This window comes from Hyalella azteca, unplaced genomic scaffold (genome assembly GCF_000764305.2).
Source record: "Hyalella azteca isolate HAZT.00-mixed unplaced genomic scaffold, Hazt_2.0.2 contig12182, whole genome shotgun sequence".
Classification (NCBI taxonomy): domain Eukaryota; kingdom Metazoa; phylum Arthropoda; class Malacostraca; order Amphipoda; family Hyalellidae; genus Hyalella; species Hyalella azteca.
Window position 1 is genome coordinate 1 of NW_025942146.1, and position 21,540 is coordinate 21,540.

General features: G+C 39.7%; 1 protein-coding gene across 1 annotated transcript in view; it reads right to left on the reverse strand.

Annotated features, from left to right (window-relative positions):
• Nucleotides 1-4,361: 4,361 nt before the first annotated feature.
• Nucleotides 4,362-21,540, reverse strand: part of LOC108667680 — a 40,029-nt gene continuing 22,850 nt past the window's right edge. Inside the window, exons 6-8 of the mRNA XM_018154728.2 lie at nucleotides 16,099-16,255; nucleotides 12,062-12,208; nucleotides 4,362-5,231 (exon numbers count right to left, since the gene is read on the reverse strand). Of these exons, the coding sequence (XP_018010217.2) occupies nucleotides 5,162-5,231; nucleotides 12,062-12,208; nucleotides 16,099-16,255 (374 nt within the window). The 3' untranslated portion in view covers nucleotides 4,362-5,161. The remainder of the gene's footprint in view (nucleotides 5,232-12,061; nucleotides 12,209-16,098; nucleotides 16,256-21,540) is intronic.

Consider the following 21,540-nt stretch of genomic DNA (forward strand, 5'->3'; position numbering starts at 1 on the left):
TCTGTCCCGTTATTTTTTTCCCGGAATTTTCTCGTCTCGTTTCGTCTGTCCCGGTTCATTTCGAGAAAATTATTTCGAGACGCAGGAGTCTATAAATCACTCAGTGAAATTAAAGTATTTGTAAATGACGCTAGAATTAAGGACAGAGTGCAAATTGCTGGCGTTTTATCCAAGTCAAAGAGTTAAGATGGAATTCCAGCATACGAAACGATTGCTTCGAATGAATCGCTTTTGGATTGTAAAATCTTCAAATTGCAAAGTTTGTTTACATTTATTTTCTATTCAAGGATTTTCACATATATGATGAATACCAATGATGTTGAATCATTTCAGTGCGTTTGAATGCTTCTCCACCAGCGAACTGCAAGCTAAGAAGACGATAACAAAGGTAAATGATCAAATCAGAAAATGCGTCCCACAACAAAAGGTAATCAAACATTTAACTCTCTTTTAACCAAGAGCAGTCAAATCCGGGTTTGAATAACCTGTTTTTTATTTATATTCAATATATTCGTACCTTTTTATACTGGTCAGGTTTTGCGCACTTGACTTTTCAGTTCAAATAACACTATTAGCGGCAACGTTTGGTGCCCAGGGCGGGTTTACATAGTTGAATGAACCGTATTTATTTAGGGTTTCCGAAAAGAAAAATACATTTTTATTAAACGTCACTTTGCTAAAATATTCTGAATAAACATCAACAAACTTAATAGAAGAAATGAAGGCATTATAAAGTGCAACGCTTGACCAATAGCCCTACATCAGTGGTTCCCAAACTTTTTCAGGCAAGCGCCCCCTTTGGCTCCCTAGTGAATTTTTAGCGCCCCCCCACAGACATGCGCCTCTTTCTTGAAATTTAGTACACTGCAATTTTAAAAGATAAAGGTTAAACACAAATGTATATTTCACAAATAGAACCCCATTTAGTGAACCAATATGTTCTTCAGCTCTTATAACTGTTTCAGCACTGGAAACCTAAGACGTCGCGTGCGAATTTACGGCTGGACTCGTGGCCGGTCTCACGACCAATCTCCAAATTAAATTATCAAACAATATCTCCCAAACTAATAAACGCAAATCTATGAAACTTGGAACACGTATTCATCAGAATCTAACGGTGATGTTTAGCTCGTAATTTTTTTTAATTTTACCTTCTTTCGTGAGTTACGCGTATATTGCGAAACAGGGCAAAATTCGCAGTGATCAAAGAATTTCTCCCAAACTATTGAACAGATTTGAACGAAATTTTGAATATACATGCATTCCTAACTACCAAACGGTGATTTTTAAGCTTATAAAAAATTTTTCGGTTTTACCTTCGTTTGCGAGTTTTTTTTTTTCATTTCGCCGTCATTCTTGATTTCACACTTCCTTATAGCCTATTCGGCCCGTATAGCCGGGTAATTTGTCACTTAAATTCGCGGCGATCAAGAAATTTCTTCTAAACTACAGAACAGATTTCAACGAAACTTTGTATATAAATACCTAACCTCTCAACGGTGATGTTATAATATTCGATAGAATGTTCACCTACAATTTAAAGGAGTTTACGAAAGACACAATCGTACCTTTTTATACTGGTCAGGTTTTGCGCACTTGACTTTTCAGTTCAAATAACACTATTAGCGGCAACGGTTGGTGCCCAGGGCGGGTTTACATAGTTGAATGAACCGTATTTATTTAGGGTTTCCGAAAAGAAAAATACATTTTTATTAAACGTCACTTTTGCCAAAACATTCTGAATAAACATCAACAAACTTAATAGAAGAAATGAAGGCATGATAAAGTGCAACGCTTGACCAATAGCCCTACATTAGAGCAGCAATGACCAGAAGGTTCCACCTATATATGTTCGTATTCATGTAGTTTGGCATGATTGAATAGCCATATACTTTATTACCCAGAAATTTTCATTTCTAAAAAAAATCTACTTTTTGATTCGATGAATTTGTATCCAAAAGTTAACTTAAGCAAGCTTACTCGATTTAACGTTAATGCAAATACGTTTGGCTGTGCAATTTGAGTGATTGAGAATTTAATGGAATTATAGTTGAATTAATGCATTAATATCTTAATATTACTTGAACTTTCTGTCAAGGCACGAAATTTGTGTTCGGTTTGTTGAGCAATCGCAATTATCATGAGACCACTTGAGTTTATATAATCATGAGATAAGATTAAACAGCCTCTAATTTCTTCACTACTAAAAAGTATACAGCCTACAAATACAGAAGCGTTAAATTATTAGTAGAATAACATAATACGTTTTCTAATTAATTGCCAGATAAACTTTCGATTTATATTAATGGAAATGCTTTTAAATCAAATTTTCGGGAAAAGGAACTGAAATGCAGACTGAATTATTACTTTAAATCAATTAATTGTGATGCACGTGAATGCAACAACAAATATCTCCTTGCCTCCATAGATACAGGTACTCACGCACTCTATGACAATGAGACAACAGTGCTGGCTAGATATAAAGTTTGCTGGATATTGATTGTCAAATGGCTGATCAAATTATTCACGAACCAATTATTCTACGATTTATTATTTACAACTACGACAAAAAATGTATCGATGCCACAATTTTCCCAGAATTTCCCACACGAAGAATATTTTAATCCCTATTAGCGAAATCATTTATAGTCTTCAGCAAGTAGTATGTCATTAGTAAAGTGAGTTAAACATCGTTCGGTGGATTGAATACTATTCTCGTACAATAACATTAAAGTCGGCGAAATGATCGGGTGGTTAATATTAAGAGCAACAAAATCGGATCTGGGAGTTATAGGTTCTATCCCAGCTAGCTGTAAACTTTCGGTCAATATAAGCCAGGTGGTTAAGAGCAGACAGATAGGAGCAGCAAGTTGCGGGTTCGAAGTCCAAGCCAGCTATACGGAAATATTGCGATGTTTCGAACGATGAATCTATAACTACAAGTCCGATTTGGCCTGATCGACATTGACACCACTTTCACTAATATCACTCAGCCACAAATTGTTACAGGCAACTCTCGATAAATTTCCCAATTCACTATACCCAAGACAGTTGAGTTATGATGCTGAATCATATATCGATAAAAACGCTTTTATTTTAAGTGCAATTTAGTGAAAACAGCGGTATTTGGAGACATTTACATCAGAACTGATGTTTCCTGCCGATTTTCTGGTTCAAAGAACAGTTATAGCTGCCATTTGATCATAACCATGTTTTTCGACACAAATAAGATTAACGAAGTTTAATGCATCCTCAGAAAAAGGCTCGAATCTTGGACAAGTGACAATTAACTCTCTTTACCAGATCATCCGCTCCTCGTGGCATTGACAGGATGAAGTATCTTGCAACAAATTTGTACCCATATGGTAATGACCGTAACTGTAGATATTGATAAGTGCAACGACCACCACTACAGTTAGTTAGTTTAGTGGCCACATGTTTACTAGCACTTCAGCTATTTAGCCACCTCGCACAGACAGTCAAGATGGGCATCACCAAAGAGGTGGAAGGTCTCAGTTATCGAAAGTTTCTCAAATCAAAAATTGTTCATCACACACAAGGGGCGGAAGGTCTCAGATGTCCAGCCCGCTGAAGCTGGCTCGAAAGAAGCAGCGTTAGCGTCTCAAAGAGACGAAGTGACAAGGAGGGACAGGTGAAAAGCAACAGAAGGCTCAGGGTCTTATTTAAGAGTAAAATTTGTGGCCTACGGCTGCGCCCCCCCCCCATCCCCTCGTGAAACAATCAGTTCTTCATGCAATTAGCTATTTGGTAGGGCAATTTGAATTTTGACATTTCAATGTGGTTTCAAGAGCGTTTAATTGAAATTTAATTTTAGCTGCAAAAACTACGTACACAGATATATTGGCTTCACCTGGACCCTAAACAACTGTTGAATAATTATTTGCTAATATAAATGATCTGTCATTACGATTATTCGGATCTTTCATTATAATTTTATATCTAACTGGATGAACTAAGAAAGGCATGATATGTTAACTAATCAGGCGTTAGTTAGAAACGATTTGCAACAGCTGTCAGAGGCCACCAACCTGCGTTGTACAGAAAAAATATTAAATAAAAAATACATTAACTTATTGTACTAATTTCTAGCTGATCTTGAATGATAAAAATAATTACCTAATAATACTTATTAACGGCTAATACTAATTTTAATTGCATGTTGGCAGAATGCAGCAGAGACCTGGTTATTTCCAGGGACTGTACTCGCCTGCAGTGGTATTATATGGTGATTTTAAACATACTACATATTTATTTGTTATATTTGTGAAGATGATATGAAATAAATGATATTTATAAAACTTAGCCACAAAAGTGTCTTTTCATAAAATTATGATGTAAAAAGTTAGGTTCAATAATTTTTAATTCGTTATACTATCGACTTCACCGTGTCTTAGAGGGTTTAGGCTTCGCGCACGAGCTGGAGGTTCCGGGTTCGATCCCGATTAAGGTTGAGGGCGCTTTTAACGGAGAATTAAATGTGAGGGAAAATATTGGTTTTAAAGAGTATAGTATATACGTATATTCATCAAATGTAACTCACTGTAATACAATGCCCAAATAATGTGACTGTCTTGTATAATTATATCTGGTCATAAACGAATATGATATCAACATTTTTGTCTAATTTTCAAAACCAACCTTTTATCAAGCGTTTTCAACTCGATCATTCCAACGTTGAAATAACGTTTGCATACTACTAATAATACTAGTGACATAATTTCAATCTTGAAATCTAAAGTCAACACAACTTTGCATGAATGATTTTGCTTCAAATTTCGTTCTGGACTAGTATTCAACTTAATTCTAACGTCGCGAATGGTGGTTGTTTCAACGTTGATTCATTCAAGAAATGCCTGCTGGGTTAGCTTCCACGTTAGTCATGGAGAAATCTGGCCAAGAGGGCAATTTTCAGGAGACAAGTCAAGAACATTACAAAAATCGGTGACATGTCAAACTTGGCCTAATTATTCAACGCCGCCACAAATATACTATATACTAGAACACATGGACATAGTCAAATTGATCATATTGAAAATACATCATTTAATTGGCGGCGCATGTACAGTTCTGTGATTGGATCTCTTGCGAATAGGGCTCATACAGCGTGCTCTCCTACAGTTAGGCCTTCTGCAATTGAACCTCATTGGGCACCGCTGGTCCCCCCAGAGGGCAGCTTGTCCGTGATGTGGAGCCAAACCACCCCTTCCTTTCTGTGGGAATGCAGCAGCGTTACTACCCACTAGGCAATGAATATCCTGAGTGACAAATGACATATTATTACAGCAGCCGACATCTTACGTAGGCCTGAGCCATAAGATTGGCCGCCATTTGAATGTACGGGCCGTCAGGATGGACAGCAATTTCAAGTGGCCCTTTGACATATGATTCACCATATCTGAATGGGTGATCCATCAGGATCAGCCGCCATTATGAGTGGCCCTCCTTCATTTGATTCGCTGCCCTCTGACCGGGGACTGTCCGCCATGATTGATCGCCATTTTAAGTGGACCTCCTTAATATGATAGGCCGCCATCTGAGTAAGTTGTCCATCAGTACTCTCCCACATTTGAGTGGCTTTTTGTCATATAAATCGCAGCCATCTACGTGGAAAATCCATCAGGATCGGCCGCTATTTCGCTTCATTTTGCGATGGACTTTATAATCGCACTTTCAACATCGGTACAATATATATAGTCTATAAGTAGTTATAACCGAGCTTATGATCACAATCTGCCTAAATAGCTTAATGGATTACCGATCATTTACCCACCGATCTTATTTCGAATCTCGACCGTCAAATTGACCAATTACCCCCGAATGAAACCTGATCATTTACTTAAAATCTTACCCCGAATCTTGACCATCAAAATTGATCAATTACACCCAAATAAAACCTGGTCATTTACACATAATTTTAATTTTTATTTAGAAACTTGGCCATCAAAAATTTGAGCTCTGTCTTCCGATTGAAAACCTGTACATTAACCCACAATCTTACCCCGAATCTTGACCACTAAAATCATGAGTTAACGACCATTTACTCCGATTGATCGAGCACTTTTTAACCGAGAAAACCTGGGGCGGCTGTCGAAAATACTTCTGTGGAATATATAATTGATTTAAATTTCTAAAATTCTTTCCAGAACCTGGGTGCTCATCTTTATCAATCAACACAAAGCGATAAGGTACTTTATACGTTTCATTACAAAAATTCTTCGAACCCGGCAAAGGGCATATCACAAGCAATGTAAACACTGTGAATATTCTTCATATCGATGAAAGGTAACTCGGATAGAATTAATAAATTTGAATTCGTTCTAATTCGTTCTACCCGCAAACTATTTTCTCACCTATAATTGTCTCACTAGTTTATCCTCAATACCCATTTATATATTTTGTACTTTGTCATCGAGTGCTACCTGCAAACTGATGATTTTCTCATCAATTTGCTTAATTAGTTTTTCTTCAACATGCAATTCCAAATTCTTGACTTTGCCGTCGAAAGCTGACTGCAAACTGAAATTTTCTCATCGAACTGTTTAAATAGTTTTTTTTTAGAAGAATCGACTTATTTCATATATATATATATTTATATATAGCTTCAAGTGATGACTCTAAAAATTTCTAACCTAGATAAGTATTAGAAAACTCAACTCGTAAGTCTTCTCCCAGGGTTGTAATAATTAAATTGAAATGTGGGATGTTCAGTTCGAAGAGTTTCGATTAAAGTTTTCAGAGACTCGAAGGGAAATACTTCAATTGAATCTTCCTCACCATCTTTGCAAGTTGATGAACGATTCAAATTAATAGAATAGATATAATGCTAGCGTATTAATACCGTCTGCCAATATATATAAGTCTTAATAATCCCTCAAAGTCAAATCTTCATAGAAGTCATCGGTTTGGATTTTATAAGAGTGAGTTGGTAACTGTGAGCAATAGCTTTGTTCCGCTACCATATATTTTTACAATTTTAATGAAAGTCTCCATCAAAGTCCCGCTTATATCCAGTATGCTCATCCCTATACATTGATAGGTTTAATCGAACTTTAGCTTATGTTCTCTGAGTGTGACATGCTATCAAGTTTTCCGAGAATATTTTGAATCCTTTGAAATTGGGTTTATTAACTAATTTTCTCAATTCGTTTTTAGTCTTAACCAAATAAACTTCGACTCGGTTTCTAATGTTCTCCACTGTATTTCCGGATACAGAATTATTCATTAGCTTGAAGAAATCTCTATCAAAATCCGATTTTACGTGTTGACGCATTTCAGTATTCAGATCTATATATGACTTCATCCATTGACTTTCATCGAATTCTAATACTCTATGAATCTTCTCTAGTTTCAATACAAGTTTCTTATGGTTTTAAATTACTGCAATGGATTGCATATTTTTCACGCTTAGGAAGATTAGGTACTAACTTATGAACATCCCCTTTTTAAATATTTTCAAGAGCTATTGGTAAATCATTGATTGTTATGCAGTTCTTTTTGATAGCTAGAGTCAACTTCGAGAACGTAGCCTTTATTATATTTGAATGGTTCATTTTCTTTCAACCATCTAAGGTTTCCTGTTGCAGGCTCTATGACATTGCCCAACCATGTAAATTATTTGCGTCCTTGCATGATATATAATTAATCGGTTTTTGAGGATCAGACCTCTCAGGAATATAACTGTTATTTGCTTTAGCATATCTTGTAGAAATCATTGGAACACCACCTCGAACAGCTTTCTCAAAGAATAGTATCATATCAGGATCGTTTAGCAAGAGCGTTTTACTAAGTAATCCGGAGCTGTAAAATAATATGCTAAATCTAATTTGTGTGTTTTCAAACAGTTATTTCTAAAGTTCTCAAACACTTCACCTAATAACAAGGTGTCGACTTTGAGATCGAGATTATGATAATCTTTGAATGTTTTGCATTTGAATACATTCCAAACCTCTTTAGTATGTTCATATTCTTTCTCTGATATATTCTTATCATTTAATTTCTTATGGATTTCATCCTTCAATTCTGAAATAATTGAATACATTGTATCATAGGTATCTTTGTAATCGTATAGATATATACCGTTGTTTTGTATCAATTTAACTTTTCATTATTAGGGAAATGTCTTTTCAATTCCACATGCTCCATTAAATTTTTTGATAATGCATCCAACGATGAAGACATGTATCTGAGAGTGACTAAGAATCTTAAGTCTCTTGTTATATCTCGCTCCCTCCCAGTTTTTTTTTATCTATATAGGTCCCGACTTTGATGGTCTGTGTGAAACTTATGTATTTCTGATCATTTATTTTACCACACACTTTACCTAGATCTTTAATTAACAGATTTTAATCATTATTGAAGCAGTTAAGCATAATCACTGGAATAATATTAGGATTTCTAATTTTAAAATTGCACCTGAGATGTGCTGGACCTCTATATGGGTTTCCCGTTAGGTGGTTGTGATCTCAAACCTTTGGATTTCTTTAGTAAACACTTCATGGCAGACATAGAAAACTGTAGCATTTCTGTGATCGTGATATTTTTCGGTTGGTAAGATCATCTTTTTCGTAAATTGATTTGATAATTCATACACACGTTTGGTTTCTGCTTCTAGATATTTTACAAATATTTCCGAGGCATCTTCACCATTATACAACTCCAACTTGGAATGCCTATCTTCTTCGCATTTATTATATCAACAGAAACTTTTATGCTCTGATTTTGAATATTCCGCGTATAATTCGACTTTAGGTTTGGTTGACTTGCATCAACATACCAAAGTCGATTCAAATAAGCGTAAATTACAAAGGGATGCTTGATAGTCTTTTGAAAGGCCATGAATTTCAGTTTCTCATCACTAAAAACATATATGACGCGTGTGTGAACAGAGCAATTATTTTATGTCTTTTCAAGTAGGTCTTCGCGTATAAATGCATGTTGGCAGTATGGACATACATATATAGTTCTATGACTCGCCTTATGAATAAATGGACTTAAGACGTCATCAAAACGTAACTATTTCCATTCTCATTTGTTAACAATAATGAAACCACATCTTTATTTTTAGTTTTAATTTTTCGGAGTGGACATAGCTCCAAACAATAACTCAAGCTATATACATTTATAGGAATATTGTTCATTTTTTAGAATTTATCGATGTCTCTAATTCTCATAGGGAATTTGGTATCTGCGGAATTCAACTCTTCAGCTTTCATCTTTAATATTTTCGTAATTCTGTTAACATTTTTAACGCATTTTCTCATCTATGGAAAAAAGCGCTATTGTGCTCGTTATGTCCGTCTGTCTGTCTGTTTGTCCGTGACTTCATGTTTTCGTCGACGAGAAAATGCGCTTTCCGTCACTCAATTAATGCAGTGAGTAATGAGTTATATTTTTGCATCTCTGCATAAGTGACGCGCAACCGTCCACATTAAGCACATGTTATCTTGGTTTTTAATGTTATTTAAGTTATATTTAGGATGTCTCAATTTTTTGGTAATTCAATATAGCTAGAACCTCGTAAAGGTTTTTGTATTCAGTATGCAACAATTTTTATTGTGAAGTTTAGTAACTTGTTTAATATCCATGCAGAAGAGTTGTTCGTAAATACTTCGATTCTATGTATCAGATTGTAATATAGGTAGCCCTTTATTTGTATTTAAATTTATGTGAATCCTTGAAAGTTCTATAAACCTGTTTGAATTGAATCAAGCGGTATTATGGATTTTCTCTCTTCCTAATTTGAATTTATGAAACTCGACTTGCAAATTCATCTGTAATTTAATATTATCAAATTTTGACTTTTTATTTACTTCAATAATTTCAGATGTTATATTGTTGAGAAATAACTTCGGATCGATCGTTCTCATTTCATGATAAATATGTTTCGAGCAATCATCATTAACAGCCGTCTTAATTTCACCTCGTATGCATTCAAATTTATTTTTAAAATGTACATCTGAGTTTTCATGCACTCCAATATCGTGCGCTTCTAAATTATAGAGATTACGATAAAAGAAAGAGCTGGCTAATATGCAATCATTTAGACATTTTATTTTAAGTTTTGAACTTTACGATTGCAAATTATACATCCTATCTTTGAATTAAAGTATTCATTTGATATGATCGAACTGTTAATTGCTTTACGATGCTTTTGAGTTCTTATATATGTTTGTTCAGGTTTTAAATACTGTGTTACAAACTTTGCAATGATTCATGCCAACAATATTTGCTTTGGATTTATTAAAATGTTAATCCAAAGACTTTTCACATTAAATGTATAATTTTTCAGCAAGACTTACACTAGTAGATTGCTCGACTCTTATTTTCCTTAATAAATTTATCCAAAGGATTTTTGTACTCATGTGTTTTTTGACATGATTTACATTGCATGATTCATCAGCTCTCATTTTATATAGAAAATTAACACATGATCCAAAGGATTTTTGTACTCATGTGTTTTTTGACATGATTTACATTGCATGATTATCAGCTCTCATTTTATATAGAAAATTAACACATGGAAGAAATTCTGTTAATCTAATACATTTATTTGTCCACAATAATTGCGAATAAAACATTGAATTGATAAGATCATTTTACTGATTGGATGAAGTAATGCATGCTCCGACTATGAGGAAGTTAGCGGTGCTTGCAGTGGGAAAAACTAAGTGGATGATGACTTAGAAAGCTCTACTTCCAAGTCAGTGATTGCATTACATCACATCCACTGATTCATCCTGAAATCATCCTGATTTTATAATAAATTAGAAATCAGTTATTATGGAATAGTTGATATAGAGATATTTATAAGTTCATATATTTTTGATATTTATGAGTTAATTTACCCAGGCATAACAAATGATTAACGAATGAGATACTCGTGGGGGTACGTCGCTTCCAAACAATTATGCATTCAAATTTCTATGGAAAGGAGCTTTCATGCTAGGCGTGCGGTGTGCGCATAGTCAATCACCGACAGCGTTGTCGCCACTGGCGCACGCTTCACCCTCTACTTCCATCAGTTGTGCGCGGTGAGCGGCACTGTGTGCATCGTTAATCACCACCCCACAGCTCCTTCCACATCTACGCCCCGTAGATCCTCCCATGTCTCATCCCACTGACGTAAGACCTGGAAAACCCTCAGGAGATGTTTGGGATCGAACCCTGGGGTAGCGACTACGAAGACGCATAGCCAGCCACTCGACTATCGAGGCGATGTCGAGTTAAAGTAAAATCTGGCTTTTCTATTACCTACTGTTTGTTAATACAGAATTTTCAGATATTACAAGCAAACTAAATGAGTTCGATAGCCCATAAAAAGGCTTTAATGGGTGTAAAACTGTCGTTGTAGGAGAGAGAGCGGTGGTAATACTGCGATAAATGAATGAGTCACAGCTGAAAATACAGTACATTTATGAGCAGTATCAAAAGAAAATGAAGTGCAGTTCTGAATTAAGTAGGGTAGGTAACTATGCTAAACTGAGGCGCTGTTCAATCATAGTTGAGTAAGCTAGGTTATGGGCAGTAGTTCTGCTTACCCAGGTTAAGATACCGGGTTTTTAATAACGAAAAGTTCATAAAATTTACTAACAACGGTGATCCAAAAATATTGTGAGTGCTCGGTCAATCGGGGTAAATGGTCGTTAACTCATGATTTTAGTGTAAGATTCGGGGTAAGATTGTTGTAAATGGTCAGGTTTTTGATCTGAAGACAGTGCTCAAATTTTTGATGGCCAAGATTCTAAATAAAATTGCGGTTAAATGACCAGGTTTTATTCGGGAGTAATTAATCCAGTTTTATGGTCAAGATTCGGGGTGAGATTTTGGGTAAATGACCAGGTTTTATTCTGTGGTAATTGATCAATTTTTATGGTCGAGATTCGAAATAAGATTGTGGGTAAGTGATCGGTAACCTGTTAAGCTGTTTATGCAGATTGTGATCATAAGCTCGGTTCAGTAACTACTTCTATCAATAAGACCCCAGACTTATTCACTACTATCTGAATATTGACCCACAGTTCAGTGGTCACCGCCAACTCACCCGACAGCCACGGCGCGCGTGTCGTTTCCACCGCCCGTTCCGACGGCCCCGCCAGCTGTCCTGACACCGCATCCCTGCACCTCTTGCAGCAGTAGCGGCAGCTCTTCCGCACGCAACTTGCAGTCCAGCAGCCTCAGCCTCCCGAATCTGGGCACACAAGCTTGTGTCATTCCGCCAGATGGAAAAGACTACAGTGTCGTTCCGCTAGACGCAAAACCTGCAGTGTCATCCCATCAAGCGCATAAAATGCAATTGCATTTCCCCATGCGCACCAGCTGCCGCATCATTCTTCCTGACACACTGACTCCAGTGTCATTCCTTCAGACGCACGACTGCAGTGTTATTCTACCTATGCATAAACTGCAGAGCTATTCCCTCATACAGTGGCGGAAATGGCTATAGGACCACCCAGTTTTTTCTAAATGTTTTTTCCTGCATAAAAAATACTGGATTCTAATTATACTGAGTTAAACTACGTTTAAAAACAGTTCCAAAGCTATACGAAATGGACAATTTTTTCAAAATATATGAGAAGAAATGAAGATTAGAAAAACCTAGGTGAAAATGGTAATAAGACCATGAAAGGTTTTTCCGTTTTTGGATCCCATACACTCGTTTTAATTGGCAATCTTACATTCTTTCGCCTTAATTACCTCAATGCATCTTCTCCCCATGCGATTTACCAAATAATCCAGTCTTTCGAGGAATTTATCCCAGTAACGAAGGATAGCCGTGCTCAGGCCACTCACAGATTGGAACTGGCGCTCATTTTGGTAAACATCCCTCGCCATGATGCCATATAGGTTTTCAATGGGGTTGAGGTAAGGACTAAGCGCTGGCCACGGCAACAGAATAATATTCTGCTCATGGAAGCACTTATTTGATGACCTTGAAGTGTGAATCGAAGCATTGTCTTGCTGGAAAACATGTGATCCCTCATGTTTCTCATCGGCAAAAGGGAGAAGATGGTGAAATAGCGTGTGCTTGTATGCCTCGGAATCTTATCTCCCTTGTGAAATTGAAAATCCCTTTCGGCTGAACGCCCCCCAAGCCAAGATCGAACTAACACCAGATTGCCGCTTGGAAAATAATTCAGGCTAACGGTCCAGGTGGTACCAATAGCATTGATATCCATCCGGAGCATCAAGATTGAACTTTTTTTAATTACTGAAGATAATCCCTCACCGACAAGCACATTTTTTCAAATTTTAGTCGGTTGATAATATGCTTTTGTTTAAGCATAGGAGCATATTTCCGTTTCATGTACTTGAATTTCTTCGAGTCATGCAATACTGGATCTGACGGATGCGTCGAGCTGTCACATCAGCTCCAGAGACCAATTTTATAGAGGTAGAGGTATAGCGCCAGCTTTAGAAGCCTCTGAAAACAGTAGCCGAAGATCCCAGTCGGTTAATTTTGGAGTTGGTCCAGGGTGCAATTTTTGATATGTAGCCGTCCGAATTAGCAAAAAATGATAGCAGAACGGTTATTGAGCGTTTTATTTCCCGTTGGCTTCTGCCGTTGGCGATGTCCCGTTGGCTTCTACCGCATTTCGCAAAGGCCAAAATTTGCGCCTTCTCGGCCTCTTCGAGTTTTGTCCCTTTTGGCATCTTTTTTTACTTCGAAAAAATATAAATGAGGACACTGAACTACACCAGAAGTACACCAGAAGTACTCTAAATGGCGAAAATTAGGATATTCTATATGTTGCTGTCCTTTTTAACGTGAAAATATTATAGAAAGATACTAAAACGAAGAAAAACCCATCATGGTTTTGTAATGTATTTCCGCCTAGGTTTTTCTGAATTTCATAATTTCTTCGGATATATTTTGAAAATTATTTTTTTTCGTATATTGTTGGAACCGTTTTTAAACGTAGTTTAGCCTTGTATAATTAGAATCCATTATTTTTTATGCAAGAAAAAATATTCGTGAAAAACCGGGTGGTCGTAGAGCCATTTCCTCCGCAGTACGCACAACTTCAATGTTATTCCGCAAGACGTACCATGAACTGCAGTGGCATTCTCGTAGACGGACAAACTGCACTGTCATTACCCTAAACGCACCAAAAACTTCAGTGTCATTACTTAGACGCAAAACTTCCCTACACGATCTTATACCTAAACGCACAACTCTTCCAAATTTGATCGTGCCCCAGACGCACAACTTTCCACTTTATTCTTCCTCTAGACGCAAAACGCCCACTAACTTGATCGTCCCTAAACGCACAACACCCTAAACCTGATCGTCCCCAAATGCACAACTTCAATTTTATCGTTCTCCTGTCGCACAACTCCCTAAACTCTCGTAGCCAAACACAGAACACTCAACACTTTATTGTCCTCAGATGCACAACTCCTACAATTTATTCGTCATCCAGACGCACGACACCCTAAACTTAATAGTCCCCAGACACACAATACCCTAAATTTATTCGTCCTCAGACATAAAGCCTCTTCGATTTGATCGTCCACCAGAAGCACAGCTCTCCCAACTCGATCGTGCTCCAAACGCGAAACTCCACCAATTCAATCGTTCCTTAAGGTGCTTATAAACGGGGCGAGTGGTCGAGTCGACTACTCACATTCCCAGTTTTGCCGGCTGATAGCCTATACACGAGTGTTTTCGGTACCGTCCGCCGGCGCCAGAGCCACGTTGAGAGTTGTCGAGTGAGGTGTGTGCATTGTGGATTATTTGGAACGTAACGGTGATTACGAGTTTGAGGAGGTTGTTTGTTAATTCGATTTTGTAGGTTGATCCTATAGTCCTTTTTCTCGTCCTTAAAAATGTAAGATCAGGAACTAGCAAACCTTGTCAAATAAGGTCTCTCAGTTTTATAAGACTAGTGTCTCGCTTAGTTTTGTTGGAATAGTCATTATGACGTACATTCCAAAGTAATTCGTACTTGTGGAACGTCCCCAAAAAACCACTCAATATCGCCCGGACTTAGTATAGTATATAGTATAGTATCTTCGGCATTTAAAGAATAGGCCTGGATAGGCCTGTCGCCGATTCTTGTACTTTTCTTGACTAGACTGGCCTTTTGATCAGATCTTTTCAACGGACGGTAGATTTAAAATAGCTTCTAGATATCAGTTGTTCCGTAGGGTACGAGGCATTTTAAGACTAAACATATGCTCACCTTGTCTAGTCTGTTCTTGAACGCGCTCATACTCGGAGCGTCAACAATATCTTCAGGGAGGCTGTTCCACATGTCAGTGACTCGAAGCGAGAAGAAATGTTGTCGCGTGGATAAGTTGCACCGTAGTTTTTTTATTTTATAGCTGTGGCTCCTGGTGTTGGTTCTTGTTTCAAATTCTAGTAATCTTTCTGGGACCTTGTACAAACCATGAGTATACTTGTATACTTAAATGAGGTCACCACGCAGGCGACGATAACGGAGACTGGGAAGCTTCATAATCTTCAATCTTTCTTCATAAGACTTGCCCTTTAATCCTGGGATTATCCTTGTTGCACGTCTTTGACTTCACTTCACGTTCTTCTTTGAGCTTTCGTTGTTTGAACAAGACATACTCGCAGCACGAAAGTTACTTGACACAAACACGAGAATGAGCGACACAGTAATGCACACTACAGCGGCCAAGGCGGTACTGGACTACTGGCCATACTCGACCGGCTCAGAACAGAGTGCTTTGGGTGCAATGCACCAGCAACTCACCCCTGAAGACGTTAATAATCACATATGGAGTCGAGTAATTGACTCAAATACTCGACGCGACTACTCGCCCCGTTTATAAGCACCTTTAGACTCATAACCCTCCTCCCCAAAATTAATCGGCCCTGAAACGCACACCAGCCTCAACATAATCGTCCTAAAACACACAACCGTCTCAACATAATCGTCCCTAAACCCACAACTCCTCTAATTTAATCGTCCTTCGGACGCACAGCTATTCCGATATCTGTTTCCGATTATGTATTTGTTTGAAATTATTTATTAACACAATAAATGACGCGAATTTTCGTGATAAATGGAACTCTATTTTCCCTACCTGCGGGAGTCGGGTGTTACACACCTCTTACCAGAAGGGGCAAAGGCGGTGATAGTGGAAGCCACGGCCTTCCAAGACCCCGCTTCTGCTCCCTCCACGTATAGGTATGGCAGGGGAGAAACGGGCAGCGGCCGAGCGAGGGAGGCGCGGCCACGGTGTGGTAGGGGGCGCGTGTATACGACTGCGCGACACGTGAAGACAATGAGATAACATTGAGGAAACGTGAGATAACAGTAGGAACATATAAGAAAACAGCACGCATAGCATATCAGTAAGGACATGTAAGATAACATAGAGGACATTAAGATAACAGTGAAGACAAATAAAGTAACGGTAAGGGTACATAAGATGATATTGAGGACATATACGATCAAAGTGAGGTTACATATGATAATAGTGAGGACGTAGACGGTAACAGTGTGGACGTGTACGACATCGCTGAGGACATATAAGATAACAACGAAGACAGCCGTGAATTTTACAGACGTGTACCGGTTGTGTGCTGCGGTTACTTGTGTAGTTCTTTGAGAAGGAATGACGACCTAGCTACTCCAGTGAGTGGTCCACGCGTATGGGACAGGGGCGCGCGCGGGGGACAGAGGTTAACCTTAGTGCTTTTTTTAGAGATGAGGAAGCAAATACAACATCAGATGCCGCAACTGGAACTAATGCAACTCCAGATGAAGGAGCTGCTGACCCAGAAACGCCTGACGGAGCGGTTTCGCTGCAGATAAGTGTACCAAGAAGAGGAGAGTCTGGCATTCTGCTGGCCAACACCGAGGAGCTCTTCCCACAAAAAGTCCGTCACAAAATTGGCGTGCTGAGAGAGATGGCAGACGAGGGTGGGATGATTGCACTAACGGAGTTGCATCTAGGAAAAGATCCTTGATGCAGAAATTGCAATGGAAGGATTCCAACACTACCGCGCGGACCGAAAAGAAGGTAGGAAGAAAGGAGAGGCACTTGTTTACCTTAGGAACTCCCTCGCAAGAAGCAAGGTGGAATTGAGATCGGAATTCAGTAAATCTGATGGCTTTGTTGAACACGTGCTACTCCACATAAAAGAATTTGACCTCTGCGCAGCTGTAGTCTACAAGCCGCCTGCTTGCCCAGCGGAAAATTTTAAGACATTTTTAGGAAATAAAGACTGGGTGCTCCAGCTCTCACTCAGCCTGATAATGGGGGGAATCCAATATCCAACGTATCCATTGGACAAGCCCTGGCGGCTTGGAGGTAGATGACCACGACAGAAGTCAAGATGCCAAACTAGTAAAGTTTGCTGCGGAGCACTTGCTCAGTCAGCAAGTTCGGCTGCTGACAAGGGAACACAATATCCTCGAATTCTTTTTTACTAAAAATAAAAGAATGGTGGAGGACGTTCGGGTTGAAAAAACCTCACTGTCCGACCACCGGCTGGTGATGGTGGATCCTCTGAACTGATACTTCAGTCTATTACTGCTTATAGGTTATACTTCATAGGTTACTTATAGGTTACTTTAGGGTTATACCCCAGAAATAACTGGCAAGACTTAATTTTCACCATCGAAGAACGGATTGGGTAGCAAGTTGGAATAAACTTGACGAAACCGACTGAAGAGAAGAGTTTTACGAGATGAATTCAGAGGAAATTTATACAAAACTACGTGATAAATTATCACAGGTGTGTGCACGTTATACCCCAAGAAAAACTGGCCCCAATGTCCACAGCATTACGGGAGATAGGCGAATCCTCATGAGAAAACGCAAACGAATAAACAAACATAGCTGAATCCGCTCTGAGACAGAGACTAGTAGAGTTCCACAAGGAAACGGAACGCAGGTTGCAAGACTCGCACAGGATGGAAGAACAAGCTTTCGAGGAACGAGTAGTAGAGGTCATCAGCGAGAACCCCAAAGCATTTTTTCAAATACGCAAACTCCAAGGCTAAAATAAAGACGCAAGTTGGCCAGCTGAAGGATAACGATGTCCTTGTTGGAGATGACCAGGGCGTGTGCGAATTACTAGGATCGCAGTTTGAATCAGTGTTCAGTAACCCCCGCTACTCAAAACAGGAGAATGAAATCGAATTTCTCCACGAGCTGCCATGGAGGGAAGGGATTAAAGAACATCGAGTTTGGACCAGAAAAAATGGAAATAAGTATCAAAGAACTGGCGACGTTTTCAGCACCAGGACCGGATGGAACTCCGGCAGTGCTGTTGAAGAAGTGTGTTGAAGCAGTGAAGGCTCCGCTCACAATGCTCTGGAAAGCCTCGGTGATGGAGGGAATTATTCCTGAGGGCCTCAAAGTGGGACTGATAACTCCAATCCACAAAGGAGGCCCGGGGACAGATCTCAAGATTACAGGCCGGTGACCTCACAGGTGATCAAGGTTTTTGAGATTGAGAAGGTAGTAGTCTGGAAGCTTATCCAGTACATGGAAGAGGCTGAACTGAATAATAATGGACAACATGGTTTACGGCGGTATCGTTCCTGTTTGTCACAGTTATTGGAGCACCATCACCGCCTTGTGGCCCTACTGGAGGAGGGAGCTGACGTAGACGCAGTGCACCTGGACTTTGCTAAAGTTTTTGACAAAGTTGACTATGGGGTGCTCTTTAGTAAGCTAAGGCTGTTGGGGATAGGAGGAAGTCTGTTAATGTGGATCCACAATTTCCTTGCAAATATAGTACAAGCTGTCGCAATTGGAAACTCGAAATCGAAAGAAGCAAGGGTGAAAAGCGAAGTAACACAGGGCTCGGTGGTAGGACCGATCCTCTTCCTCATCAACATCGCTTATATTGACTCAGAGCTTACCCACGCATTTACATCGCCATTTGCCGACGACACATGAGTGTTGATGAGTATCACAGAGAACATAGACTGCGAGAGGTTGCAGAATGACTTGCCGATTGGGCCCTAGTTAATAAAATGCAGTTCAACATGTTCGAAGTAATGGGATACAGAGTCGGCACAGAGGCAGGGATGCCACATCGATATCTTGGCTACTTGGCACCGGATGGCACAGAAATTAAGGAGAAACAACTTGTTCGAGATCACGGAGTGTTGATGGTACCGAAGCCACATTCGATAACCACATCGGGGAAATAGTAGCCCGAAGCAGACAACGGATGGTTTGGATCTGGCAGACATTTTGAACGAGAAAAGCAGCACCAATGATTACACTCTTCAGAACCCTCGTGCTCCCCAATCTTGAGTACTGCTGCCAGCTTTGGGCGCAGCTCAAGGCGGGCGCGGTGCGGAAACTGGAATCAGTCCGGCAGCCCTCCGCGTCCAGGATCAGCGGTTTGAGGGAGCTCGACCTGAACTACCAGGAAAGGCTGAAACAACTGGGACTGTACTTACTGGAGAGGGAAAGAGGAAGGTATGTCATACTGTACACTTGGAAGATGATAACCGGCCTGGCTCCCAACTTTGAGAGTGAGACCTCCAGAATAGTGACATATTACAACGAAACGAGGGAAGACTGTGCAGGATTCCCAAATTTAATAACCGAGACGCGGCCACAGTAGACTCTTCGTGAGGGATCACTGTCCGTGGCAGAACCGAGACTGGTTAATGCCTTGCCGAAAGTGCTGAGAGGTGGGGAGTTTACCCTTGCAACATTCAAGAGACGACTGGACAAGTGATTGAGAAAGATTCCGGATTGTCCAGTTATGGGAAACCACCCTCAGTAAGTGACAAGCAACAGTATATTACAGCAGCTGGCCCAAAGAAGGGCAAATAGACGGATCACGTTCAACGTTACATGCGGGACCCGAGGGCGGGGCGACTTGCCTATCGAAGACTTTGAGTCGGAGGACGACGATGACGGAGCACCAGCTTGACCTTGGACTACGAAATCCTAAACTCATCATAAGGTGTGCCGCTTGTTCTATTCATACTACTTGAGCTTAAGTGTTATGATATTTAGTGATCGTCGGAAAAAATGGACCTCAGTAAGTCAGTAAAAGTATCAGTTGGAAGTGTTCAGGAAAATTACTCCTTTCAAAATTTCGGTTTTAGGCAGCCACTCATGCGGGCTGAATTACACTCGGCAAAAGAGGAACAAATTAAAAAGGAATGTAGTTTTTATAGTAAAGTAGTGAAACAGCAAAAGCAGATAGTGAAGTTGGCACAAGAAATCAGTAAATAAAACAGAAGCAGTAAATGCTGTAAGGCGGCGGTAAATCAATCAAATGTTTACTCACGGCGTTTCAAAGCTCGCAGTTTCTATGTCGAGTCCAGTTTCTATTGCAGTATCTAAAGCCTTCATCTTGAGGCAGCCTAATCGTAAGCAAAGTAGTAACTAGCGGTGACTAGTGGAAGGCTTGCGAATCTTGTAGAACGGAATATACATTGTAATACTGAGATTAGGTGAAGTATGACGGCCAAATTTATTCTGATGGGACCCACAAAAAGGAAGCTCGTGCGCAATCTGAAAAATATATGTAACGCTCAATTGGCCAAGCTGTGCATTGATTGCCGGTTGTTCATTCATCTGCAGTGCACTGAACTCAAGTTGTACCACCATGTAACAAACAAATCTGTCTCATCTAGGCATGTCAGGCCTAAGCGGCATCTTGCGTAGCTAAAGCGACCTCTATCATCCCCTTCCGCACCAACTACATTTCCTCAGTCATAGCACTGCTCCCACAATTACCTCTGTACTCATTCAACTCTTCTCTGTTTCAACCCCCGACGCTTACGTTGCCACCATCTCTACCACTGCCCCAGACCCCAATGATGGGTATCTGGTTCATTTTGATTTTCATCGTTTTCCAAACTTACCATCTTCTCAATATGTACATACCCTCTAGCAGGCCACATGGAATGGAAGATATATGCTAGAACCACCTTCAAAAGAAATAAGAGCAGTACAACGGACATTCATGTCTACGATGAGGGTTCTGTGCTACTGTGGCAAGTTGGAGCACCTGAAACTGTTCTTATTGGAGAGGAGACGGGATCGAGAGGTATGTCATATTGTATATCTAAACTACTTAACATACTGTATGCTTGGCTCCTAACTTCGAATGCGGGACCTTCATGATTGTGACGCATCACAATGAGAGAAAGGAGAGATTGTACAGGATACCTTCATTGAATAATCAGGCTGCGGTCAGAGTTCCGACTTTCCGGAGGGAACTCTTTCAGTGGTTGGTCCGATTTTTCAAAGGGGAGTCCACCCTTGAGAAATACAAGAGACGTCTGGATGCGATTTTGTGCACGGTCCCGAATCGTCCGTCTACCCTAAACACTATACACAATACATTGTTAAACTACATTACTATCAGTAAGATGCAAGCAACAGCATTTTGCATCAGCTGGATCAAATGAGGGTAGATGCACGGTAGTCACGTTTAACGTTACCTCTGCGACCTCGCTGATGAGACGACCTGCCTATCGACGGCTTGACGACACCGGACGACTAAATCGGTGCATCAGCGTGACCATGGACTAGGACGTCCTAAACTAGACATAAGAT